We start from the raw sequence: 27,271 nt of genomic DNA on the forward strand, positions 1-27,271 counted from the left end.
TTTTTGGTCTTTTTGAGACAGGGTCTTGCTATGCAGTTCAGGCTGGCCTTGAGCTCACTTTGTAGCCCAGGCTGGTCTCAAACTTGCAACGATCCTCATGCCTCAGCCTCCCAAGTGCTAGGATTACAGGCTTGTGCCACCACACCCAGTTAAAAGTTCTTTTTTTTGGTACCAGGAATCGAACTCAGGACCTTGCACTTGCCAGGCAGGCACTTCTTTTCTTTTCTTCTTATACGCTGAGATTATCCACTATTTTCTACAACCCTTATACATGCCACCTGGAAATTTGGTTTCTCCTGTCTGAACAGCTTCACCTTTGTCTTAGCTAACAGGCTTGGGCCATGGTGATTTGCTTTCTACCCAAGGCCAATAATGACCCAGTTCGAAGTTGCTCCAAGAGGCTTGTCTTGGAGGAGCTGCTAGGGGCGTGGGAAACGCTCAGCATCACAGGCCTGCACACAGCTGCGCTCTGACGCATTTCGTCAGTGCTTTTCTGAACTTTCCACTGGGCAACTTTGGAACCCTAGCAGACCAGAGGCTTCCTAAGATAAACACCAGAATCAGGGAGCAATGCTATTCGGGCTCTGTCTCCTCCATGCTTTGGGGATATCTTTGCTAAAAGACCAGGATTGAGACGGTCGGAGGAGGTGGTACATTTTGGTGAAATCCCCCGCCTTCTTTTTTGTCTTTTGGAGACAATCTCACTGCACAGTTCAGGCTGGCCTTGAGCTCACTTCATAGCCCAGGCTGCTCTTGAACTCGCAACGATCCTCCTGCCTCAGCCTCCCAAGTGCTGGGATTACAGGCCTGCACCACCATGCCCGGCTCATTTTGGTAACTCTTTGGACCTATGGGACATCATAGCCTTCTCTTTCCAACCTGAAGGAAGTAATATTTTTTTAAAAAATGCTCATTATGCCCAGACACTTAGTATTAATGTTGCTGAAGTTCCCGGCAGTCTAGGAGGTAGGTGGTGTTATCAGTAATGTATAGACAGAAAGTGGGGCTCGCCCACCTTGCCCCAGCCTACACCGAATGCCACGCTGCTGCTCCTCCGCACAGCGCTGCACTGCCCCCCTTCCCCCCGCCGCCGGGCTGCCTCTGCTCCTGTGGGGGGGGGACCCCAGCGACCAGGGCAGCGCCACTAAATCCACCTGAAAAGGCCACAAGAAAACAAGGGAAGGGAGCTATTGTTTTCTGTTTTCCCAGGGGGACCCCACCCCAGGCCACAGAGGCCTTACAGTTCCCAGCAGGCCAGGTTCTGTGACTGGGAACCTTGTAACCTATTTTTTTTCCTACTGATTAAGATCACATTTTTCATTGCCTTTGATTTTTTTTTTTTTTTTTAAGATCATAGCCAGCAGCCAAGTCTTTTATAAAAACACAATCTGGGGCTTGGGTCCCAGAAGTTCAGTCTGTTTTGTCCCACCAGATTATCTGTTTCCTCTTCGATTTGTCATGTAAACCTCACCCTGTTTCTGCCCGGATCCTGTCACTGTGCCCAGCCTCCAGCCTTCCCAAATGGGATGTCAGCATCTCTACGGGCAATGGCAAGGGTCGCAGATTTAACAAAAACCTAAACCCCTCCAACAAAACCGGTCCCCTCCCACCTCACCCCATCCCCAGCATCTTATTGAAACCAGAGTGAGGTCCAGACTGTGAGCAAATGTGCCGTTTGCAGAGTCGCGGCCCCGAGGCAGATGAAATGCCCAGACACTGGCCTTTTAGGGCTGCCTGAGGAAGAGCTAACAAAAGGGGTGACCGTCCCTAAACAGCTGCTTGGGGAGGAGGACATCTGCCCCCGTCTTACCAGCCATTCAGGGCACAGGACTAGCCTAGAAAAGAGCATGTGGCTGGGGCTGGGGAGCAATAGTTCTGAGGCTGCCAGTTGTTACATGGCTTTTGTCTTAAGGAAGCCACCCATGATGGCAAAGCCATAACTCGCGGGAAGCCAGCTGTCAGGGCTGTGGCGCAGGCCCCCGGGGTGGGAGGTGAGGGGAGAAAAAGATCGTCTCTGGCCACATTCCCTTTTAGACACCTGAGCTGGCCAGCTTTGTAATCGGAGAGTTTTCCTCTTCTCCCCGTCCCATCTTCCCTAGGGACACGCCGGCCCCGTCTTCTTGCTCTCCACCCTTGGAGAGCGAGGTGGCAGGGACAGCGCAGTATTCTGCCTCCTTGGTCTGCAACTCCCAGTGCGCCGGGCTGCGCTGCGCTGCGGCTGGCTGGCGACGCGCTCTCAGCCAGCGCTCCGCTTTGAAATCTCCCCCTCCTTTTTTTTTTTTTTTCAACCAGGTATGATGATGTCAAACGTGATGCCGATGCTACAGTTACAGACACAGCCCCTGCTGGCGCAGCCTCTCTGATTCCCTCTGCCTCTCGGCGGCCGGCGCTGAGCATTTGCAGACGAGTGCATCTCCTAACCAGGTCACATTTCAGCCGCGACCCCCCACCGCCAGGCACCCGAGCAGAGCGCCGGAGGAGGGCGGGCGGGGACCGCGGCAGCGCAGCGCGCTTGGCCAGCAGCGGGGTGGCAGGAAGGACATTACATCCTGCAGAAGTCAAGACCCCCCGGTCCGGCCCTGACCACGATGCGCGCCCCGGGCTGCGGGCGCCTGGCGCTGCCGCTGCTGCTGCTGGCCGCTGCCGCCCTGGCCGAAGGCGACGCCAAAGGGCTCAAGGAGGGCGAGACCCCCGGCAATTTCATGGAGGACGAGCAATGGCTGTCGTCCATCTCGCAGTACAGCGGCAAGATCAAGCACTGGAACCGCTTCCGAGACGTGAGTGCGCGCGGGGCGCCCGGCGCGGGTGTGGGGTGGAAGCGGCGGGGCGGGGACCCCAGCACCCCGGTCGGCTGAGTAAACAACGCCGAGTCCCCGTCGCGCCCCTTCCCGTGTCCCCAGAGCCGCGGGACCCTCCAGTCCCCACCCCCTTCCCCCGTCCCTTGAGCCCCAGGCGAGAGGACGCCGGGAGGGGACGCTCCGCGGGCGCAGAGATGGGGTGCAGGGATGGGGTGCAGGGTGCGAAGCCGCTGGCCCGGCTCCCTCCCTTCTCGTGAGCCGCCCCCGGCCTGTCCCCAGCCGGTGCTGCTGCAGGCGCCACATACGGGGCACTGCGGAAGGCGCAGGTCTGGGTGGGGCCGCCGCCTGCGCGGGTGCCCTGGGTCCCCACTGTGGCTTTGGGGGAGGGGGATCCCGGGTAAGGGATAATGTGCCACAGCTTTGAGTTGGGGGGCCCTGCAAACTCCGAGGCGAGGTGATGGAAGGCGTGTCCGTAGTGGGGAGCAGCCCAGGGCCGCTGTACTCCAGAACCAGGTCTGGGGTCCCCACGCAGAGGTGCGCGCACCAAACTAGGCTGGGTTTTGGGACCAACCCTGGGAGTGGGGCTGGACTACCGCACGAGGAGAGCTTGCAACCCGAGGGAGGGACGACGTGCAGCTCGGTGGGCTTGGAAAGCAGAGGGAGAGCCCAGCAGCTGAGGGTCGGGGGTAGCTGGCAGCGCGCGCCCCAACCCGGGCTTAACCTTGGCCCGAACTTTGCAGGGTGGGGGGCGGGGAGGCGGCTGCGGGCGCTGGCGTCGCTGCAGCACTTTGTTTACCGGCACCTGTAGCTCAGAGGGGAAATCGGAGGCGGCTCCCAGAAGGCCTGGGGGGATGGACGGGCCGGGGTGAGCACGCGAGGGCGTGGGTGAGTCCCAGAAAACCGGGGGGCCGGGAAGCTCAGCTCATCTTGGCGACCCCAGAAAGCTTCATTTAGGACCTGCATTCTTGGGCCTCAGTCCCCAGATTCTTCCTGGAACTCCCTAGCGCAACACATGCCACCCCTCGACCTTTGTTTCTGTCAGCTGCGTGCATCCGCAAGTTCCTTAGAAATTTCGTTAAAACACCCGTGCTCCCTGTGGAACCCTGCCACACGATGCACAGAGGCAGGGATACAAGTCCGGCTGTCCGGGAAGGGGGAACCACGGCAGCCAGGTTCCCACACTGGGTGGCCTGGACCCCGGAGTGGGCCGTGGGTGTCAGCCTTTGCTCCACCCAAGGCTGGCCCAGCCCGGGAACTGGAGCCGTCCCTTGGCACCTGCAGGCCCAGCCCCATCCGCCGCAGTCTCCTGGGCTGCCTGGGCAGAGGCCCTGGGGCCCAGCAGTGAGGGGTGGAGCCGGCTGCCAGTCCAGAGCCCATGTGTCACTCGTCCAGGCCTCCCTCGGACTGGCTGGCTGTCTGATCCGTGGAAATAGGACTGGTGAAGGTCAGAAGGAAAAGAGATGCTTCATCAGAACAGTGGAGGGTTAAAAATAAGATCCCTTCCACCTCCCTTCCTCCACCTGCTTCCAGTAACCAGCCCAGTGGGTGAGAATAATAACTGACTGACTGCTTGATCCCCGGCACAGGGCTGCCCACCTGTCTCCCTGGATTGGTGCCAGTGACTTCCTCCTTCCTGCATGCTCATCAGAAGGGAGGCCCCAAATTTGAAATTCTGCAGGACCTGCCCCACTGCACGCCATGTAGAGCTTTAGGGTGTATATTGATGGGGGGCTCGGGCTTTGGTAGGGCAGATTGCTATGAAAACCCCCTTGAAGGCAACTCTGGCTGCCGGAAGACAGGGTCAGGGAGAGAAGTAGGACAAAGAAGGCTGGGCAGGACGGCCTGGCCATGGGAGTGTGTTGGCAGCTTTTGCAGAAAAGCAAGGAGGCTGCAAGCTCAGAGCCACAGCATTGCATAACTCTAGCGGAGCTACCACACGAGTGGTGCCCCCTGGAGTTGTGCAGTGCACAGACTGTACACAGGGACTGTGCCAGCACGAGTCCCTCCTCTCCCAGCAGAGACTGTACTTCCTACCTCAGTGCGGCAGGCCCTCCACCTGGGCACAGTAGCATCCATCTTTGCACACAGCCCATGGGCCAGCTCTTCTGAGAATACAGAAGCTTGGCTCCTCACCAGAGAGAGAGGAATTTCTTTTGAATCCCTCAGGGGCTGCAGGGTTGAGCTGGAGCCTTGTTCATGGTCCAGTCACAAGATGGCACAGCCCCCCCGCCCCCGTTTGCCCAGGCAGGAGCATGAGGAAAGGGACATTCTTGGGGAACAGTTTTGAAGGCCTCTAAAGTGTCTTCTTAAATAGTAGCGATGGAACAGACGGGGAGATGGCAGGGCTTGTGTCCAGGGCTCAGGAAGGCGGAGGAAAGGACCAAAGCCAGGGAGCCCTCCCTTCTGCGATCAGTGGGGCTGGTGAGGAGCGCGGGCGGCTCAGCTCAGCTCCCAGCTTGGGGATTATCGGGGAGGCAAGGTTTAGCAGCAGAATAATCCTCCCTCCATGGGCGCAGGCCGCACGTCCTGGGCCCAGCGGGTCCCCGCGAAGCCTGCACTCTGCTGCCAGGGAGGAGGGCGGCCCTGGCTAGGAGCTGGGGCATGTGCTGTGCCTGGCTCCTTCACCCACAATCTAGCTGTGCTCTGCCCTGCGCAGCCTTGGACTACGAGGGATTGGACCTAGGGGAGCCCTTCACACTGAGCTGCAGCCATAGTCCACTTTAAAAAATGTTTTATTTTGAGACCAGTCTTGCTAAGTCACTAAATTGCCCAGGCTGGGTTTGAACTCACAGTCTTCCTGCCCCAGCCTCCCAAGTGCCAGGATTACAGGTGTGCACCACACCCAGCTCCTGTTCCCCAGTGTTCCTACCTCTTAACTCACTCCCTACATCATGGGGTGGGACCGAGGACCTCAGAAGAGAGCGTGCAGGGCCTCGTGGGGGGGGACGCTGGGAGGAGGTGGCCCTCCTCCCCACCGGTGCAGTGTCCTCAGGACGGGCTCCCTAGAACATGGCTGCAGGAACTGACTGTTCTCTTTTTTTTTTTTTTTGGTGCCGGGAATCGAACTCAGGACCTTGCACTTGCTGGGCAGGCACTGTGCCACTGAGCTATCTCCCCGGCCCTCAGGAACTGACTGTTCTCATTCTTCTTGGCTCTTCACTACATTGCACTCCTCCTCCGTTACATTTTATTACACTTGTGGGTGTCTAGCCCTGCTCTGGGCACTAGAGGCACACGGTTAGGGGCAGTGGGCCTGCCTCTCCCAGGCCCTGCAGTGGGAGGTTTGTACTCAACAACCTGTGTGATTATTCCTCTAGAGTTTGCCCATTTTATGGTCAAAGACACTGAGGCACAGAGGAATGAAATAACTTACCTAGGGTCAAAAGCTAGAAGTTGGCAGAGCAGGGTTTGCATCCTGGTCACCGGATTGGGCTTTGGTTTTCAGGACCCTTAGTGATGTAGAAGGGAGGGTCTGCCCTGGAGAACTGGCTACCCCCTCCTGCATCCTGCCAGCTCCCCAGGTGCCCCGGGCAGGAGCAGTGCCTCCTGCCGCCAGCCAGAGCCCAGGAACACCCTAAAGGTAAGTCCCATCCAGGAAGAACTAGGGGTACCAGGTACGGATTCTGGGTTCAGGTTCTGACTTGGCTCAGCTTCCATTTCCTGCTGGGAGCCAGACACAAAGGCTCAGGTGTGGGGCATCTTGTCCCAGGGCTGGAGGGCATCTCGCGTAGGCGGTGCTCTCTCGGGCAGATGGAGGCTGGTTCTGGGTCTGGCCCACGCCACGCCTCGGTCTCCCAGCCAAGGCGATTCTGCCTGTTCGCTGATTCCCTGGCTCACAGCGGATCTGGGTGCCGCTGACTTCCTGGTGACCCCGGGTCGGCTCAGGGTGTCCTGGCCGGCAGCTCCCATGTGATTCTCATGTTCTTCGCAGCAGCAGGAGCAAGTGTGGGCCACACAGCGCTCCTCTGTGACCCCTCCTTCCCCGCACACCTAGCCCCGTGCAAGCGTGGGGATGCGGCACAGATGTTCGTAGGGAAGTGTGGGCGTGTGAGAACCCAAAAGTGGGTCAGGAAGGATTCCACAATTGGGCCTAGGTCCTTCCCCAGCCTCCTCCTCCACCTGGGCTTCTAACTCCTCTCCCACTGCCCGGCTGGCGTCTCCAGAGCAGCGTCAGCTTGGGGAGGGCTCTTGAAGGCCGGGTGGAACTCTAAGCCTGGGGAGAGACCGAGATGGGAGCCTCGCTGCACAGAGAGGCTGCCAGGGGCTGTGTGCTCCTCTCATCTTCCAGGAGTCTAAGGAGGGAGCAGGGCCAGCACCACTCCTTTCTCCAGGAGGTCAGAGGCTGTCTAAGGTGTGGGAGAGCTCGGGGAGGAGGGTCCTCCGATCCTCTTCCTGGTGAGAGGGTAGACCCGCTGCGTGATTCTGAGGCAGCTACTTTTCCTCTCTGGGCTTTGAGTTTCCCACTAGAAACACACCGACCCACAAAGCCCCGGCCTCCTGTGACTCAGGAGAGATAACCAAGAGCCTGTCAGCAGCCGCTCCCGCCAGTCATGCGTCACCCTGTCCCACCCCCCCTGCTGCACACTGAGACCCCCCTGAACAAAGGCCTATGGCCAGCTCAGGGTTGGGTGTGTATTGCCCGAGCACTGAGAAACAGGGTCTCATGGCATCTGGGCAAACCCCAGGCTGGGACACACACCCTGGCCACTGTAGTCACTTTGGGCAGCTGTAACAAGAGGCTGGAGAAGCGACTTCAGCAAGAGACGTGTGTTTCTTATGCTTCCAGGACCACAGAGCCCAGGATCAAGGCACCAGCAGACTCAGTGCTGCTGGTCAGTGGCAGTCTTCTGTCTGTGTCCTCACATGGCAGGAGGATCAAGCACCGGTCTCTTTCTCATCTTCTAAGGACACTGATCCCAGCCATGTGTGGTGGCGCACGCCTGTCATCCCAGCACTTGGGAGGCTGAGGCAGGAGGATCACTTTAAATTTGAGGCTAGCCTGGGCTACATAGTGAGCTCAAGGCCAGACTGAACTACATAGTGAGACCCCGTCTCAGGGCACTCATCCCATCCCACCCGTATGACCGCCTCTAAGCTTAGTCATTTCCCCAAGGCCCCACCTCATACCATGTATCGGGTCAGAGTCTCAGCGTAAGAATTCGGGGATGTGGACACGTAGCCTGTAATGTGTCTCTGCCTGGTTCCTCGCAGGAGCAGGGAGCTCCCTGTGCTCAGCCTCTCTCCAGGGACCAGCACCCCACATGAGGCAGCACGGTTGGGGGAGACAGCTCTGCTCTAAGCAGTGGCAGTTCTTGAGGCGTCTCCTCTCCCTTCTACTCCTTAGAAAGTTGGGACAGACACTGCTAAAATGAAGTCCATCCTTTCATTTGTGGAACAGGAGTGGGTGAGAAAGGAGGAAGAGCTCCCAGACTCCCCAGCCTCAGTCTGACCCCCTCAGACCTTGGGTGGGGAGAGAGGGTCCCTCGGTGGAGCACAGTTGTGTCTCCAAAGCACAAGAAGCCCCCTGCTCCGATCTGCTCTTTTTGGAAGGGGGGTTGTTTTGAGACAGGATCCTTTTATGTGGTTCAGGCTGACCTTGATCTCACTGTGTAGCCCAGGCTGACCTTGACTTCAGAGCGATCCTCCTGCCTCAGCCTCCCAAGTGCTGAGATTACAGGTGTGTGCTACTGCCTCCGGCTTTGTGTCTTTAGAGAGCAGAAACCAAGGTTGGGGTGGTAGCTGAGATGCCACTGGAGTCACAGGAGGTCAGGCCTGGGCACCGGGTGGGTGTTGGCGAGGGCATACCTGAGCCTAGGCTGGCTCCTGGCACGCAGGCCATGATGATGATAAGCACATTTTTGCCCTCCAAGGAAATTCCTCAAAGGGGAGGAGAGGCGGGAGGTGGGAGTCCCTTCAGTTTGTCGGGACCTCACATCCTGCCTGCACCTCTCCTCCAAGAGAGGACAGGCATTTAGTGGCTAGCTCCTTGGCTGGGTGGGACTGGCGCCAGGTCTCCATAGCTCCTGCTCACCGTGCCTGGTCCTGGGCCGGGGCATCGGAGGGCAGGAGGAAGCTCAGCTGGAAGGCCCCGCCCAGCCTGGGCTTCACCACACAGTCCCTGGCCTCACAGGGCCTCCTGCGGGCCGGGAAGATCTGGCCTACTTCTGCCTGTAGGCATGCTTGATCTAGAAGAAAATGAAGACGGTGCCATAACGGGGTTCCAGACACTGCGGTTTATGAATCTCCTGGTAAACTTCGCCTTTCAGCCCGGCCAATGTCTGATTTGAGGCCCGTTGTGACTGTGAGACCCAAAGGGGTCTCTTGCCCCTGCCCCCTGCTGTTACTGTGCGTACCAGGGAACCCTGGGGCCAGTGGTCCTGGTTTGTGTCTTTTTATTTTGTTTCTTCGGGGGCTGTACTGGGATTGAACCCTGAGTCTTCACCTTAAACTACGTTCCCAGACCTTGTTAAGAAAAAAAAATTTTTTTTTGGAGACATTGTCTTGCTAAAACATAATTTGCCCAAGCTGGGCTCAAACTTGCAATCCTCCTGCCTCAGCCTTCCCTGAGCTCTGGAATTACGGGTGTGTGCTGCCGTGGCTAGCTCTGGTTTGTGTCCTTTTTGTTTGATTAGTACACTACTGCAGTACATAATGATTACATTCAGCGTGAGGAGCTGTTATGTGGGTGTAACACACCTTAATTCTTCCTTGTCCCCTTCCTGGTTTGTGTCTTTTAAGCCAGAGCTTTGCAGTTTGTAGAATCAGCTCACACACATTACTGGGCATCTCCAGCCTGAGGCATCTCACAGTGAAGGGGACACTAAGAGGACAGAGTCTGTCCAGGACCAGGGGCTCCCTTGCTTGCAGCAAGGTGGGAATCCAGCGCCCAGCTCCAACACTGCTGCAGAAGCAGGCGGAGCTCCTCCCGGCGGGGCTTCACCCCAAAGCCAGGGCCGCAGGGTCTGCTCTTCCGTTGCTCGTTGCTCGGTTGACCGCGTCCCTGCCGCCAGCAGCTGGGGCAGCTGGGTTAATTCAAGCTGGGAACTGAGCGGGTGATTTGGGTGCTAATTAAAATGACAGGAAGGAAACACCCAGCGTGTGCCCTGAGCCCGCCAGGCCTGCGCACTGCCGCCTCTCCCCCAGCCTGGCGCAGTGGGCTCGTTTCCATGGTGACCAAGCTGAGCCGCAGAGATCAAAGCAGGAGATGGGTTAGCTCCAAACCAGCCGAACCAGGGGTGGTGAAGCGATTCTGGAAAGAACCTGGAGCAGGGAGGCCCATGGGTGGCTTCTCCCTCCACTGCCTGTCCCTCCTGTCCTGGCTGCTGGACTCCCTGCCTCAGGCTGGAGCAGAGCCGATGTGGTAGGAGAAACCATTCTTATGGTGGGATTGGACCTCCTGATGCCACCCTGGCTTTCCATTGTCCTCCTCAGCTAATATTCATGGATTCTGGTTAGGGGCATGGATTCTAAAATCACAGATCTGGGTACCAGTATTCTTTTGCTGGGCAATTGCTGTGTGATCCTTCAAAAGTCATTTAACCTCTCTGATCCTTGATTCTATCACCTGAAAAATGGGGATAATATCAGTACTATTCCCTTGGGGTTCTGTGAAGAGTAAAGAAGGCAACGATTGGAAAATGATTAGCATAATTTCTCCTGTGTGGTCCTTGAACTCACTGTGTAGCCCAGGCTGGTCTTGAACTTGTGGTGATCTCTCACCTTAGCATCTCCTGGGATAGCAAGTATGTGCCTAAATAGCCCTAGCTCCAGAATTGGCCATCTAAGTAAGGCAAAATGGAGCAAAAGTGGGGTGTCACCAGTGCAGTAATAGACTTCCACAAAGTACAGGCAGCCTAGAGGGTGACCAGGCATGGGACAGGCTTGGGACAGGCTTGGGAAGATGATGCCTGAGTTGGGTTTTAAAGAATGACTAGGAGTTCTGGGGTTGGATATCACATACATTGCAGATGGAGAAAGTGGCCATGCAGAGGTACCAGGTGCTGACACATCCACTAGGTGGATATGGGGCACCTGGGTGCCAGTGAAAAACTCACCTTTCTTAGGTAATGGAACCAGGGAAGGGATTGTAAAATCTAACTTTTGCTATTTTTTTTCCCTTTACTATACAAGTAATACATGTTCACTGTAGAAATCTTGGAAACTTGGGAAAAAGCAGAAAAGTGCCAAAATGCTCTGTATCCCTGTCCTGCAGGGAAAGCCAGTGTTACACAATTTGATAGGAATCCCTTTCATCTACCCCTGTTTTGTGTTGTTTTGTTTTGTGACAGGGTCTTTCTGGGGAGCCCAGGCTGGCTTTGAACTCAAAGCGATCCTCCTGCCTCAGCCTCCCCAGTGCTGAGATTACAGGCGTGTGTCACCACCTGACTCCCTTTGTAACCCTCCCCCCACCAAATGAGAGCGAACTGTTCAGTGAGAGGTCCCAAATCAGATTAAGCTTCAGCAGAGAGGGAGATGGGTGGGCGGGGAGCAGCCAGCAGGGGGCGCTGCAGTGATCAAGTGCTGGTAGGGTGCGCGGAGAGGGGAGCGCCGACCCGCAGAGCCTTGGGACCCGGGGAAGACACTGCCCTCTCCGCAGCAGAGCCTCTAACGAGCGCAGCATGGGACAGGGGAGCTGGAGGCCTGGCCCGGCTCTTCATGTCTGTAACCTGGGGCTGCTCACTCTGCCTCGCTGCGGCTCTGTTTTCTCACTTTCTATGCTGTTAACACAAACTGCTTGAGGAGGAATAACTTTATTTATCTAATATTTTTAGTATTTTGAGAAGGTTTCACTGTATAGTTCAGGATGGCCTTGAACTCACAGTGATCCTCCTGCCTCAGCTTTCTGAGCATTGGGATTACAGGCGTGCGCCACCATATCCAGCTCTCAGACTGAGTTTAAGACTCCATGTGATACAAGCCATGGTCATCCGTACCTTCTGGAAGTTTCTCTTGCCTGTCCACTCTGTGGCCCCCACGGTTATACTGAGCCTGTGGACACGCATGCTCCTCTGGCAGCCCGGAACTCTGAGTCCTGATCCAGCTCCCCAGGGCCCTGGAGCGGGGCTCCGGAGACCCCTTCTATCAGGTGGGGGGTGAGGACCAGCAGCAGCAGAGCCAGCCTTGAAGCGGCCTCTTGTTTCCTGAGAAGACACTGTGCCGTTACTGCCATTTCTCACAGCTGCTAATGGGCCTACGGCAGCGCCCTAAATAAACCCGGCTGCCCCATTCACCCTTGCCCACAAACACCTCTCTTTCACCCTGGACCTGCTGCTGGGCCCCACCCGACCTCCAGGGCCGCTAGGGGTGTCCCCAGGCCGTGTCCCCAAGTGGCCATTCCCATGTTGTGGTGTCTGGAGTGGCCTCTCTCGCCCCTCATCTTCCATCTGCCCCTTTCCTCCCCCTGAACCTGTGGTCTCTCTTGCTGCCCTGATGGTTTGTGGTGTGCTGCTTCCTGTGTCTCCCTGGGGCCCTAGGCAGTGCCAGGAGGGAGGCACTGAGCTCCTGCAGCCAGCAGAAGCTGGCATCAGGTGCCACCACCCCAAAGCCGGGCATGGTGGCACACACCTGTAATCCCAGCACTCAGGAGGCTGAGGCAGGAGATCATTGCAAGTTCAAAACCAGCCTGGGCTACAAAGTGAGCTCAAGGCCAGCCTGAACTGCATAGCGAGACCCTGTCTCAAAGACCAAAAAAACAAAACAAAACAAAAAAAGGTGCCACCCCAGCGCCTCCTGTCCCTAGGTTGGCTGCTTCTATGCTTCTGGGAGTGAGGGGTTTGGGGTCCAGGGCCCAGCCTACAGCCATGGGGCACAGCGGGGACACAGAGCTTAGCCAGACCCGGGGGCAAGCTCACTCCCACCGTCTGCACTGGGGACACAAGCTGGGTCTTGGGGAGCCGCTGGTCTCTTAGAAGTCCTACCCGACCCTTGCTTTCCCCTGAATTCCTAATTGGAAATCCTCAGTCCTGACTCACAGAACCATGTTGTCCTGAGTCCCAAAGACTCCGTGGGCCTTGGCTGAGGGGAAGGACGCGCAGTCCCGCTTCACGCCCTCCACCCGCTCCACCCTCCCAAGCCACCCCAAGGGGTGAAGACCAGCCCCTCCTCGCTCGCTCCTTGTAACCCTAGCCTCAGCCCCCTGTCACTCCCGGCCTCTGTTTCCCACCACCCCTCACCCATGCCCCTCCTGGAAGAGAAGAGCTGGGGCTGACCTTGCCTCTTTCGGCCCCAAGCAATGGGACCCTTGAGCCTGCCAGCTCCAAAGCTGGCCTGGGGTCCCAGAGCGCTCAGCTCGTGCCCTGTGGCAAAACTGGGCCCATGGGGGCTCCAGGAAGCCCCTCCTGAACCTCTTCTGTCTGCTCCCTGGCCCGAGGCTGCTGGACACTGGCTGCTCAGACGTGATGTGGGGGCCTGTGGGGGCCGATGTGAGGGGCAGGGTGAGGACCCAGGGAGATGGCAGTGGGCGTGAGGGCGGCCCTCCTGGGGAGAGGCCTGCTGTTCTCTGCCCCTCCAACCATCTCTTGCTGCCACCTCGAAACTGAGGAAGAGGCAGGAAGGCTGCGCCCGCGGGCGGGCCTCGGCACCCGCTGTGGAAACTGGGGGCTGCTCACAGGCTGGGTTTTGTTGCTTTGGTTCTGATAAAAGCCATCTGGCGCTGGTGGGCTGCCTCACGCAGGCGCCCTAGTTCTCACACGCCGTGCACATGTGTGCGTGAGTACACATTCGCACGGAGAAGGACGTGCACACATGCGTCACACATGTGATGCGTGTCAGGCACACACCTGGACACAGTGCTGTGCGTCCACGAGACATTCGCCTGCCCGCTCTGGCCTTTTCTGGCCTTTGTCCCGAGGGAGGCCTTGTCCCTGCCAGCTTCCAGGCCAGGCTGCAGAGGCCCAGAGCCTTGGGTTTCCAAAGCCCTTGGGAGCTCCGCACTGTGCCCCTGCTCCCGGATGAGCCCTCGGGGCCTTCTTCCCAGGCCTGACAGCCAAGCGCCCGGCCACGCCCACCCTCACGCACACTGCAGTGTGGCCTCTGCCCCGTACCCTGCGTGTCTCCGGTGACGTGGGGCAGGACTCAGGATAAGGGGCAGCCATGCCTCTTCCCCAGCCCCTGGCGGCCGGATCCTTGACACTGCAGCCCCTGGACCACAGGAACCTGCCCTTGCCCGCCTGGCCCAGCTTTCACCATGATGGCCCGGGAGCCGCGTGCTGGTTTTCAGCAACTGTCTCCCCTGCCGCCCCCCGCGGCGGAAAGGGAGGAATCCAGAAGCGCTGGAGTTCGTGGCTGGGCTGTGGGCCAGGCCGGGTCCCGGGCCACAGGACGATGGAGCAGGGTGGGTCTCCCCATGCCTGAGGTCTCAGAGACTGTGATGCAGAGGAGGAGGGGCTCTGCGGGGCAGCGGAGACCTGGCTTCCCTGACGCAGGGCCGGGTCAGGCCCCTCCCATCGGGCCTCTCCGCACAGGGAGGGCTCTTCAGGTTCCTTTGATCGAGGACTTGAAGCTGGGCTGTGGTAACTGGGGAAGCATTGTCGTTCAGTCTGAGCATGGCAGGAAGGAAGGAACCTTAAGTGAGAAGCAGTTCCCCCTGCAGCTTGGGAGAGCGAGCCCTGTCCCACCTCACCCCCGGGGTGGCAGGTGGCGGGAGGAGGGGGCTGCCAAGGAAGGGGCCCTGGTAGAAGAGAGGGCGTGGCAATTCTGGGGCACTGCTAGGTTGCACGGCCCTTTGAGCTCTGCAGACATGCATCCTGGTGGTGGGGCAGAGCTGGCAGGCATATGTCACCCTGCAAAAGCCGTGAGCCGCACCCCGCTGCCCCCAGAGCCAGCCTGAAGCTCTCTGTGGTGACGATGCAGGAATATTGGCCTCCACGGCGGTCAAAGACCATCAGCACCCACCCTGAGGGGCCCTGGGACCTCATGGTCTGAGGGGCCCACACTGACATCCCGTTTCTGTCTCTGTCCTCTCTGCTCTGTGCTGCGCCTGCTGCCACGGCCCGTCTCCAGGAGGTGGAGGTGAGTACTGCCGGATCCCAGGGCCTGCGGCCCCTCTGGAGCCACACCCCCTCCCCGTCCCATCCATCAGCACCTGCACCCCAACTTCTTCCCTGCCAGCATCTGGCACAGGATGAGGAGAATAAGGCCCTTTCAGAAGAGGCTGGGATTCTGGATGGGAGTTGTTTAGGGGGACAGAGGTCATCCGGGCAGCCACTGGGATGGCGGCAGTGTGCATGTGGACACAGTGGCCTAGGCCTGTCCTCTCCAGCGTGGAGGCAGTGGAGCTGGCTAGGGATGCAGACGTTTGCCCCCGCCCCACCCTCTCTGTCTTCTTCTAGGATGACTACATCAAGATCTGGGAGGACAATCAGCAAGGAGACGAAGGTAACATGTCCTCCCCAGCCAGGGGCGGGGACAGACAACGGGGAGGAGTGAGACCAGTGGGCAAGACCAATGGCCTGGGGGCTCCTCAAGCAGCCAGATCCTGATGGGGCTGCCAAGGGCTGCTGGAGGGAGGGGCCTCCTAGCTCAGAAGCTCCCACGTGACCTGTGTCCTCACACTGTCCCTGCAGCCCTGGACACCACCAAGGACCCCTGCCAGAAGGTGAAGTGCAGCCGCCACAAGGTGTGCATCGCCCAGGGCTACCAGCGGGCCATGTGCATCAGCCGCAAGAAGCTGGAGCACAGGTGAGGCCCCAGGAGGCCTGCAGGGGTCAGCCCCAGGGCCATGTCCTGCTGACCTGTTCACTGCATTAGTGCTTATTGCTTCCAACCAGGTCACACAAAACTTAGTAGCTTGACACAACCGCTGTGTGTCATCTCCCACACTTTCTGAGGGCCAGAAGGCCAGGACTTGGATGGTTCTGGCCTGAGGTCTGTGATAAGGTTTGAGTCATGGTTCTGGGGCTGTGTATCTCAGGCTTGGCTGGGGCTGGAGGAGTCACTTCTGAGTCTCTCTCATAGCTGTTAGGTGGAGACCTCAGCTCTTAATCATTCATAGGGATGTTTGCCTGTCCTCAAAATGGACAATATGGAGGCTGGTTTTCCATAAAGGGAGTCATCAAGAGAGAGTACATTAGTCAGCTTTTCCATCTCTGAGACAAAGTGTTTGACTCCTGAAACTTAGAGGTTTATTTTGGTTTACAGTTTCCATGGGTTCAGTCCATGGTGGGCTGGCTCTAAGGCAGAAACAACATGGCAGAGGCAAAGCTGCTCATCACACTGTGGTCAGGGAGCAGAGAGTGAAGGGAGGAGCCAGAGACAAGAATACAGCCTTCCAGGTCATGCCCAGGGACCACCTCCAGCCATTCCCAATCTAACACTGCATTCAGCTATGAGCTCATCAATAGAGGAATCCACTGTTGAGTACAGCGCCCCATGATCCAGTCACCTTCCACACCCATGAGACTTTTTGGGGGCACTTGATACCTAAACCATAACAGAGAGCAAGGAGGAAGCCACTCCTCAGAAAACTATTCCGAAACACCAAGGAAAGTCACACCTCTTCTGTCAGCCTGGGTGTCCGTGTCTCAAGACAAGTAGGGTATTAGACCAGATGATTTGAGAGTTAAGGTTGTAGCTTCTGAGGCTTACAGAGGGGGAAGGGGTGAGGGATATTTGCGGAGGCCCCAGCTCCAGCCCAAGGTCAAGACCCTGCCTGGCTCCAAGACCCAGGAGCAGCTCCCATTTCCCTCCCCTGTCTCCTGGATCCAGTTGAGACTTCTATTCTTGGATGCCCACGGGGCTGGGCATGAAGAAAGCCTGGTGACAGGCCACTCTGGTAAGCCAGGCCTTCTGGGAAGTGGGTAGCTGTTTCTCTGTGTAACAACTCAGAATTGGATCCCCGTATCCTCCATTTTTCTAAGAATTTCCAAGAATTCAGGTCATTTTTCTTTTGGTGAACCCACTATGCAAATGTTAGCAAATAACTGATTGCAAAACAACACTAACCACCCTTGGTGGGCAGACAAAATCAGTCTGCAGGTCAGATATGGCCCATGACTTCCCACTTAGACTGATCCCCCATGTGAAGTTAGACTTTTACCTCTTGTAGTCAGAGCTGGCTTTGGTCCCAAAGGCCTCGCTGGACTCTGGAAAAGAGAAGGCTGGGGTGTGTGCCCTGCCCAGTTGGTTCCACCCTTATGAGCCAGAGTGGGTGGGTGGGAGTACAGAGGTGCCGGCCTGTCCGCTGGCCAGCCTCTTGTTGGGGCCGGACTCTTGGACCTTCTCTTGCCCTTTTCTCATTTTTATCTCCTTCTCTACATCTCCCAACCCTTTTTCCTGTAGGATCAAGCAGCCCACCCTGAAACTCCATGGGAACAAGGACTCCATCTGCAAACCCTGCCACATGGCCCAGCTGGCCTCGGTCTGCGGCTCTGATGGCCACACATACAGCTCAGTGGTGAGGAGCGGCCCCAGGTGGGGTGGGGTGGGGTGGGTGCACCTGGGGCCACAGGGAGCAGAGGGGACAGCTCAGCTGGGGCCTCCCCAGGGGTTCCCAGGACTGATGTGGACAGTCAGTGCATGCAGAGCAATCAAGCTGCAGGGCGTGAGAGGGACACCTGAGCCCTGGCCAGGGAGGCCTGACAGATGGAGCGAGACCGTGTCCTTGACCTTGGGCAGCTGAAAGGGGCCGGAAGAGACACATGGCCACTGGGTACTGCACGGGGATAAGTGAGGTGAGGGGCTCTGAGAGGTACCGAGCACGCTGGCAGGAAGAAGCACTGCTGACCAGATGCTGGGGTGAAGAAGCCGGTGTGTCCCCGGGTAGCTGGAGCACCCTGGCAGGAGGACATAATCCTTGCTGAGAAGACGGTGTGAGAAAGATCGGGGCAATCAGGGGAATCTCTTCCGGGATTTTTGTGAAGATTAAATGAGATAATATTTGTGAAAACATTTTACAAACTTCAGAGCACCATAGACATATAGGTGCTAATCATGAGTGCTGCTGTGAGTAACGAGAAAGTGGGGTTGCTGGGTTCTGGCAGGTGCCGACGGTTGCTAGGGTTGGGTCTCAGGGCTTGAGGGCCCTTTCGGGTGAAGAGTCAGCAGGCCAGCGTGGTGGCACTCACCTGTAATCTCTGTGCCGAGAGGCTGAGGTGGAAAGATGGCAAGTTTGAGCCCAATCTGAGTAACTCAGCTGTGCCGTCCCCAAAGGTGGGGAGGGCTGGGGATGTAGCTCGGTGCAAAGGCCCTGGGCTCAGTCCTCAGTACCACAAAATAAATAGGCAAGGAAATGAGCAGCTTGGTGACAAGGTCACAGGGTGGAGTTGCCAAGGGGGTGCGGACGCCCAAGGCAAGACATGGAAGAGAAAGAGTGGGCAAGGGGTCTGGGCAGAGGCGGCACCTAGGAGGCGGCGGAGGGTGGGGGAGATGTGAAGGAGGCAGCTGAGGAGGAGGACGGGGAGAGCGCATGGTGCACACCGGAGGACAAAGCCACCCCTGGGCAGGAAGCTGCAGTTCAAGGCCACCTTTCCTGTGGGCAGGTACAGGTTTTCAGTAGGTCTGGCTTCCGTTCTTTCCCCACGGCCCGTGTGTCACTGGGCCTCCTGTGCCTTGATGTTCTCTGCTGAGCACGAGAAGTAAGACCCTCCTGCGCGGGGCGGCTGGGAACAGTGGGAGCAGTGCTAGAAGGCGCACAATGCTGTAATGCTGAGGCGATGACCCGCGTCCCAGGAGCCCTCGCCCAGGAGAAACAAACAGGCAGGGAAAGATGCTGAGAGTGGGGCGCAGCCCGCAGCAGGTGAAGCTCGCAGTGCGTGTGTGTGTGTGTGTGTGTGTGTGTGTGAGAGAGAGAGAGAGAGAGAGAGAGAGAGAGAATGATGGTGGCTGCTGCTTATCAAGAGCCCCTGCAGGAGACTATGGGAAGACCAGGGAAGGAGGGACCAAGGGACAGTGAGCAGGAGGACAGGCTGTGGGAGCCAAAACAGGCTCAGGGAGGGCGGCAGGGCCAGGTGGGGTCCATAGCAGCCTTCACAGCAAGGACTGCTCCCTGGGCCCCCTTCCTGGGCCTGCTGCTGCTGGTACCCATGGTCCCCAGAGGGCAAGGAGGGCCCTTCCGGCTGTTCCTGGGGAGGGAAGGTGGGGCTGCAGGGTGGGAGGCGCAAGGCACCCCAGCTGCAGGGATGGGGATTGGGGATGGGGGATGGGGCGCCTCACCCCAGCCCACCTTTCTCCTGCAGTGTAAGCTGGAGCAGCAGGCCTGCCTCAGCAACAAGCAGTTGACAGTGAGATGCCAGGGCCCCTGCCCCTGCCCCACGGAGCAGGCTGCTGCCTCCACCACTGACGGCAAGTCAGGTAACAATCATGCCGGCTGGGGGGCCTCCCTGCAGGGCCCCAGCACCTCTTCGGGTGGTAGGGTGGTAACAGAGGTCAGCGGGGGCCGGGGAGTCCTGAAAGACCTGTGAGGTTCTGGGGCCCTGGTTGACAGCAGGCCTGGGCCTCAGAAGTCACATCTCTCCCCTGGCTTCAGGACACTGGGGTGATGGGAGGACCTTAGTGGCGGTGGGAGGAAGGTGGCAGAGGCCAGGAGAGGGAGCCCCTGGTTTCTGCCTTCCCTTCTCTGGCGTTATTGCAGGGGACCCTACAGGCAGGGTCCCCAACTGAAACCAGGCTGCAGCTTCACCCCACCAACTCACCTTCTGCACCCTTCTCTGTGTCACCCCCTGCAGACACCTGTACGGGCCAGGACCTGGCCGACCTGGGCGATCGGCTGCGGGACTGGTTCCAGCTCCTTCATGAGAACTCCAAGCAGAATGGCTCTGCCAGCAGCGCTGCCAGCCCGGCCAGAGGTACAGGAGGGAAGGCCGAGGAGACAGGCGTGCACGGGCTAGCACACCCTTGCTCCTTCCTGCCCGGGCCTAATCCCTGCTTGATAGATCCCCAAAACAGCTGAGCCCCCAAAGAATGAGTGGTCAGTGTTAACCAGTGCAAGAAGGATACAGCTAGCGAATGGGAAAAACTTCTTAACATGGGTGGAGGAGCGGGGCGTGGTGGTGCAATCCTGTGATCCTAGCACTCTAGGAGGCTGAGGCAGGAGGACGGCAAGCTCAAGCTGAGCCTGGGAAACTGAGCAACACTATCTCAAACAATAAAGAGCTGAGGATGAAGATCAGTGCAAAGGCCTGGATTTGCAGCCCAGTGGCAGAACGCTTGCCTAGTGTGGTCAAGGCTGTGTTTGACTCTTAGTGTCACACACACAAAAAGGAATTATTTATTCTGGGAGCTTTCAGAACAGGATTTGGGTGGTGCAGATGCAGAGCTGTGATAGAGTAGGGTGAGGGACCTTGGCTGTTCTTGAGCTTCTCATGGTTGGGCTCCAGGCTGCCTGGCCCCACCACGAGGGCCAGCGCTGAGGATGAAGACGGAGAGGAGGGATGGAGGGACGGGGTGGAGCCAGTCTGAATCCTGGTCTGCTCCCCAGGGCTGGACAAGAGCCTGGGGGCCAGCTGCAAGGACGCCATCGGCTGGATGTTCTCCAAGCTGGACACCAGTGCCGACCTCTTCCTAGACCAGACCGAGCTGGCCACCATCAACCTGGACAAGTATGAGGTCTGCATCCGCCCCTTCTTCAACTCCTGCGACACCTACAAGGACGGCCGCGTCTCCACCGCCGAGTGGTGCTTCTGCTTCTGGAGGGAGAGTAAGCGGCCTGGTCCCCGCGGCTCTGCCCCTGTGCTAGGCTGCTCCCCCCGGCCCCGTCCAGGCCCGAGCCTTCCCGGCTGCCCATCCCTGTGCCCTCACAAGGCTTCGTCTCTCAGAGCCCAGGGAGCCAACACTTGACTCCCTTTCTCAGTAGGCCCCAGGGGGATCTGGATTTTGTGGGTCCTGAAGCTTAAGCACTTTTGGATGCCTTTTAGGGCCCCTCAGAGGGTCAGGATGGGGGTCTTAGAGCTGAAGATGCATTCGCTTCTCAGTGATTCCACTTCCGGGCACCTCTTACATCTTTTTTTTTTCTCTTGCCTCTTTGGCCCCAGCAAGAAATTACATAGGTGATCCTTGGTCTTTTTTTTTTTTTGGTTTTTCTCCGTACCGGGAACCGAACTCATGACCTTGCGCTTGCCAGGCAGGCGCTTTTGCCGCTGAGCTAAATCCCCAGCCCCGATCCTTGGTCTTAACTCTGTGGAAACCTTTGTTTGCCTTACCTGTCCGGGGTCAGAACTGCACCTGTGCTAGGAGATTATCTAGGCCAAGAGGCAAATGTCGCTGATAGGGAAACTGAGATCCCAGGGGTCAAATGAACTTCCCGGCCAGGAGCTGGTCTGGGCAGTGGCCTGCGCCGGGCCTCCTGTGTGGAAGTAGTGGTGTCCGAGGCCAGAGTGCAAGGCCAGGGCTCCACCTTGTGCTAGTCTGTGGCCCTACAAGTCACCAAGTGTTCTGAGTTTGGCTTCTTCTGAATTGGGAGATGGCAGTACCTACCTCAGAGACTGGGGTGAGGATGAACGGAGAGTATCTGGGTGCAGAGCCCATGAAGTCCTCTCAAATGCAAGCATGGGGGCTGGTCTTGCACCCCCAGCTGCCAGCCTCCCTGCCAGGCACCGCCCCAGCCGCCCTGCGCCAGGCCTTGCAGGCTCCTTCTGAGCCTTCCACAGAGCAGCCTTCCTGCACAGGGCTGGGACTGTCCTCGCTGCAAGCCAGGCAAGTCCCAGGGTGGCAGGCAGGCATGCTGGAGCTTAGCCTCTGGTTGTTTTTGGCTGGGAGTTCTGTCTGACAGCTGGATAGTCTTATGCTCCCCGGGTCTCCACCCTGAGGTGGCTGCATACCCACCCCATCCCCTCTTCTGACTCCTGCTGCCTCATCCCAGGTACCCTGATGCCCTCAGAGAACCCTGGGCTTCTTGGGGCCCTGAGCCCATCCCACGGCTGGCCATGGTGGCCTCCCCTAATTAGAGCCAGAGTGTTTTTTTCCTGCTGAGCCCCTGCCCTGGTTTGGGGACTTCAGAGGGAGCAGTGTATCCCACTGCCACCTGGGGTGCCCCTGTAGGTCTTTCACCCCGCAGGGCCCCTGCTGGGCTCCCTAACCCTCGGGAGACTCCATCAGCACCTGGAACAGGCCCTTAGGCTGCCTCTCTCCCACAGAGCCCCCCTGCCTGGCCGAGCTGGAGCGCATCCAGATCCAGGAAGCTGTCAAGAAGAAGCCAGGTGAGGGGCGGGCTGTGTGGACAGAGGAGGAGCAGGGCAGCCCCCCTGAGCTCAGACGCTCCAGGGCCTGTGCCTCAGGCAGGCCCTGAGCCCAGAGGAAGCCCTGGTCTGGAGGAGAGGGAAACAGGCTTCTTGGTTTTGCTTCTTTTTGCTGCCATTTGGGATTGAACCTGGGACCTTTACAGTGTCATCCCTGGCCCTGTTCTATTTTTCATTTAGAGACAAGGTCTTCCTAAGTTATTAAGTTGCCTCAGCTTGGTCTTAAACTTGTAATCCTCCTGCCTCAGTCTCCCAGAGTGCTGGGATCACAGGTGTGCTCCCCCATGTTTCTTTCTGTTTAAATCTTGTAGTGGGCCAGGCTGTCCCCATTCTCTGCTTAGCAAGTGTGACTTAAGCATCTGTTTTATGACTCTTCACTCGGGGGCTGGAAGTTGGGATACAGAGGGGCCCTAGAACCTTCAGCTCCGTGGAAGTCAGCAAGCATGTGTGTGGAGCCCAAGTGGGCCCCACTGGGGAGATGTTCACAATGTCTGCCCCCCTAAACACCCTGGAGAGACAGCAGAGCAAATCTAGTCCAGGCCAGAGCCCGTGGGCAAGACAGATGGGGTCCCTGTCCTTGTGAGCCTTGGCACGGGCTAACTGGGGAAGTGCACAAGGAGATAGAAGCGCCAACTGTGACTTGCATGTGGGTGTGGAGGGAGAAGGCAGGTGACGTAAGTGAGCCCGAGGGGTCAGCCGAGGCCTCTGGGGAGCTGATGTTCCAGGGGAGACCTGAGGGAGGAGAAGGAGACAAGTGCCGAGTCAAGGGCAGGAAAAAGCTCAAAGTTCTGGGAAAACGGAAGAAAAGGACCCCTGTGACTGCAGCGTGATGGCTGAGGGGACAGAGATCGGGGAGGCAGGTCCCATAGGGCCTTGCAGCTCCTCCAAAGAAGACTGATGTCTGACCGGGCCCATAGGACCAGCACACTTGGCGTGCAGCATGGGAAGCACCCACAAGTTGTGTTTTCTATTATTTTTGTACCAGGAGTAGAACTCAGGGCCATGCACTTGCCAGGCATGTGCTTTTGCTACTGAGCTATATCCCCAGCCCCAAAAGTTGTGTTGATTGCAGGCCTGGTGGCCTTCAGGGCCTGTTGTGAGCCCCACCTTGGCCAGGATGCCCACGTCTGTTGCCTACTCCCTAAGCAGGCCCTTTGCCTCAGCCCCCCAACCTCAGACCTCATGTTAGCTGACTGTCTCTTCTGGCTAATAAGTGGTCAGAGCCCACCTCTCAGAAGATGTTTTGTGGGCAGGCAGAGGACCAGAACTTGGGGGTCCTGAGGGAAAGGGGTGGGTCCCTAAGGCAGCTTCGATCCACGGTGCTGGGGAGAAGCTCAAGCATTCCAGGCTGGGCCAGGCGGACCAGAGGGGCAGCAGAGACGTGGAAGGGGTGAGAGCAGAGGCTCCATCATGTGTCTGAGCAGGTGGCCCAGAAAAGCAGCACCATTTCGGGTCAGCATGGCTGGGAGAGATGATCCCTGAGCATCTGGGTTTGTTGAGGGGTCAGGACAGCGCTGGACAGGCTCTGGGGCCATGTGGTCCCTGTTCAAACCCAAGCTTTGAGGCTGCCACTGTCCCACCCAGGCATCTTCATCCCGAGTTGTGACGAGGATGGCTACTACCGAAAGATGCAGTGTGACCAGAGCAGCGGCGACTGCTGGTGTGTGGACCAGCTCGGCCTGGAGCTGACTGGCACCCGCACGCGTGGAAGCCCTGACTGTGGTAAGGCCTCGGAGCACCTGGGGGCCATGTGGGGCAGGCTGTGGGGGACAGGGTGGTGAGCAGGTCCCTTACCAGGCCATTCTTGGCTTGTCACCCTTACAGATGACATCGTGGGTTTCTCAGGGGACTTTGGGAGTGGTGTCGGCTGGGAGGATGAGGAGGAGAAGGAGACGGAAGAAGCAGGCGAGGAGGCGGAGGAGGAAGAGGGCGAGGCGGGTGAGGCCGACGACGGAGGCTACATCTGGTAGATGGTCCTGGGGGCTGTGGCAGGCCAGGGTGCCGTGGCCAGCAGAAACCTGGACAGCAGCGGGCAGCTTAGCGAATGGATCCGGAAGTTAGCCGGAGGCACCCTGGCTCCGGTGGTAGGATCTGAAGTGTGGGTGCGTGGCTCCGTGTTGCACATGTGGCTGGGACTAGTGAGTGTGTGTGTGTGTGTGTGTGTGTGTGTGTGTGTGTGGCATGCACTGACAAATGTGTCCACACCAGTCCTGGCAGAGTGAGTCACCCAAAGGCCCGATTAGCTACCTTGTCTTTGTTTTCTTTCCATTCCTCCTTGGTTTAAAAATGCATATTCTCACACCCACAGGTCAAAACCCAATGAAATAAGATGCCCCAGTCCTGCCCTACCCACCCCACCCACCTTACCCCAATCTCCTGGGGTCCCCACCAGCTGTGCCTCCTCCCGCCCCTGCCTGCCCTTCAGGGGCCCCAGCGGGGAGGGCAGGAGTCTTGCAGCTGTAGAGCTTCCCAAAGTCACATAGATTTGGTGTGAAGCCCTCACCGGCAGTGATAAGCCTTGTCCCTCTGCTGAGCACCCGCCCCAAGCACTGGAGAAAGTCCCTGAAGCCTGGCTGGAGTGACCAGAGAGGCAGGAGGAAGGAGCACCCTGCCAGACTGGCCAGGTCCTTCCCACTTCAGGGGTGGAGCAGTGGGGAGCAGGGGCAGCTCAGAGAGAGGGCAGGTTCCAGACAGTGTCTTAGGAGTGGCCATGGGACAGCCTCGAGCTCCAGGCCGGCTCCCCCTGCAGGTCTCCTGTGGGCTGTCTTGGAGCCTGGAGCTGGGGTAATGCAATGGAGCCCTGCCTGACTCTCCCGTGGAGAGTTTGTGAGGGGTGCCCTCCTGCTCCTCCCCAGGAGCTTGAGGATCAGGAGCAGCAGATGTGTACCCACTGCCTCCCTGACCCCCTAAATAAATGTTCCTTCCTGCCTGGGCCAATAGGCATCCGTGTCCCTGGGACCCTGTGAAGGAGGCACAGTTGGGAGGTGGGGTCTCCCTGCTGCCCGGGACTGTGATCCTCCCCTTCACTGCCGTGAGGAGCAACTCCATGGGCCATCCCAGCCCTTCTCCTCTGGCCCCTGGGGTTCCTGCTGTCCCCAAGTGTCCTGCAGGGCTACCCAAACTCTATTCTGAAGCCCTGCAGTGTGGGAACATCAGTGACAAAGCAGCCCCGAGGCCACGCCACACCGTCCCCCTCTGACCTGGTAGGAGGTCATCTTACCCACATGAGAAGTGTGGTAAGATGTGGCTTACCCTGTGGCTTTTCATCTGTGTTTTCTTCAATTTGTCCAGTTCTCCCTGCCAAAGCAAATTCTTTAACACCTTTGGTGAAGCATTTCTTACCTGGTCGTGGGCCTCTGGAGAGTGCAGTGTGCTTGTGTGTGTTTGAATGGGTACGCATGGGTGTGTATGGGTGTGCGTGCATGTGTGTGTGCGTGTGTGGACCTGGGGCCATCACGGTGGCCTGGGAGAGCTACAGGGGTAGATGCCCTGCATGGGGTCCGTGTAGCCTGGCTCTCCCAGCATCCACTGAGCCTGAGCGCTGTTGGACGTTGAGAAGGAGCCTCGCCCATTCACCCTCTCTCCACCCTGGAATCTGCATCTCCTGGGCCCTCTGGGGGAAATAACAAAATTCCACTTAGCCCCATAAAGTGCTTCTCATCCCGCAGCACAGTTCTGATTGTTGAGGTGTCGCGCTATTCCAGACCCCTGGCCCTGTTGTCCGCCCCTGCCCTTCCTCTGGTCCCCTGGTCAGTCACATCCGCCCTCTGCTCTCCAGAGGCAGCTGCTTCTCTGACTCAGAGCTACTTGAAGTTTCCTGCTTTCGCTAGGATGTCCCAGGGCGACTTCTGACACTGTCCTGAGGCAGCCGTGAAGGATACCCAGCCCCCTGGGGTGGGAGGGCCTCTTCCTTCTCCCACTGTCGCCCTCCTCTTCTGGGGGCTGTGCTCTCTGTCTCTGGGTCTTCTGGTTGTGCACGTTTCTCTGAACTTGTAAATATGTTTTAGGAAGAAAGCAAAAGGCATTGAACTAGCCCCCAGTGGGCCTGCAGGGGCCCGGTCTTGCCCTGTCTCTAGCTCCCACTGCTTTGCACCCCACCGAGGCAGCCCCCGCAAAGGCAGATGAAAGCAGCTGTTCCTAAGGCTGAAGGGTTCGGGTGACTTCTTGTTAGGCAAGCTTAAGTTTCTCACGGCAAGAATGCAGGCCCCCCACCCCCACCCCGTGGACTCATGCCCTTGACCCAGCTGCTGTCCCAGCCCCTGCCAGCCGCTCTACCCAGTGTGCTTGCCCCTTCCTGCCCTCCATTCCTGGGCGTGGGCAGCAGGGGCTGTGGAGCAGCACTGAAAAGAGTTCGACCAAACTGTACAAGAACCATGACTTGCCTGGCCCCAGGCCTCCTTGGTGCATGGATGCTGGAAAAATGGGGAAGGTTGGGAGTGGAGACAATTAATGTGCCTTGAGAGACCACTCAGAGGGTCTGAAGGTGATGGAGAAGGGGTGTGGTCGGGGAGCCCAGGAAGCAAGCTGCTCTAAGGAGAGGGAGACAGGGCGTCCTGACTGCCCCCTGCTGGCGGTGTGACCACACAAGGTGGTGGCCATGCTTCTATTTGCTCCAGTCTGCCTGATATGCTGTAGCACAGGCCACCCATTAACCCTTTTGAGAACTCTGTCTGCTTCCAGCTTCACCTCAGAGTGTGTGGGGTCCATTGGTACCAATGCCAGAACCCTCCATTTCACCAAAGCCTGAGCCCTCAGCTCCTCGGGGAGGACAAGTGGCCAGTCGTTGACACCCCAGGGTCACCGTGGGGTTGTGGGCTGGTGGGGGTCCCAGAGAAGGGACACTGGGGGAGCAAAAGGAGACTGGAGACAACCCAAGGAAGTCCCAAGCGGAGCCAACTGCTTTATACCCTGCAGCCTACTCAAACCGTGTGATGTGCAATAACTGAGCTTAGAGTTAAGAATTGTGTTCAAGTGCTTGGGTTCTGTCTGTAGATTTAAGTGCTGAAATTGTATCTCTCAGTAATTTTAGATGTCTTTTTAAAACAATCAAGAAACAAAGTGTTAGACCTGTGTGTGCATTGATGGGCACTCAAGCGTCCCTGGATCACCCCACACTGTCCTTCTTCTGCACCCCTTTCCCTCACACCCTCACCTCCCCTGCCCCGCACCTCCACTGGGGACCCCGCCTTGTGTCGTCTTTATCTGCCTATTAGTCAGCCTAAGGAAACAAGTACACTCCACACATGCATAAAGGAAATCAAATGTTATTTTTAAGAAAATGGAAAATAAAAACTTTATAAACCA

General features: G+C 58.0%; 1 protein-coding gene across 1 annotated transcript; it reads left to right on the forward strand.

The window, feature by feature from the left end:
- Positions 1-2,154: 2,154 nt before the first annotated feature.
- On the forward strand, positions 2,155-27,271 carry Spock2 (sparc/osteonectin, cwcv and kazal-like domains proteoglycan (testican) 2). Its single transcript, XM_005390019.1, has 11 exons — positions 2,155-2,777; positions 14,799-14,807; positions 15,128-15,173; positions 15,362-15,476; positions 17,076-17,190; positions 18,971-19,085; positions 19,460-19,579; positions 20,212-20,430; positions 21,866-21,928; positions 23,552-23,689; positions 23,792-27,271. Exons 1-11 carry the CDS (start codon positions 2,589-2,591, stop codon positions 23,935-23,937), a joined length of 1,275 nt encoding a protein of 424 aa, XP_005390076.1. The 5' UTR covers positions 2,155-2,588; the 3' UTR covers positions 23,938-27,271.

The sequence above is a fragment of the Chinchilla lanigera genome, unplaced genomic scaffold (genome assembly GCF_000276665.1).
Source record: "Chinchilla lanigera isolate Chin_1 unplaced genomic scaffold, ChiLan1.0 scaffold00036, whole genome shotgun sequence".
Taxonomy (NCBI): domain Eukaryota; kingdom Metazoa; phylum Chordata; class Mammalia; order Rodentia; family Chinchillidae; genus Chinchilla; species Chinchilla lanigera.

Coding starts and splice junctions, on each gene's coding strand:
- Spock2 (XM_005390019.1), top strand. CDS start 2,589: ATGCGCGCCCCGGGCTGCGGGCGCCTGGCGCTGCCGCTGCTGCTGCTG. Junction 15,477..17,075: donor CGCAAGAAGCTGGAGCACAG/GTGAGGCCCCAG, acceptor TTTTTCCTGTAG/GATCAAGCAGCCCACCCTGA. Junction 17,191..18,970: donor GCCACACATACAGCTCAGTG/GTGAGGAGCGGC, acceptor TTTCTCCTGCAG/TGTAAGCTGGAGCAGCAGGC.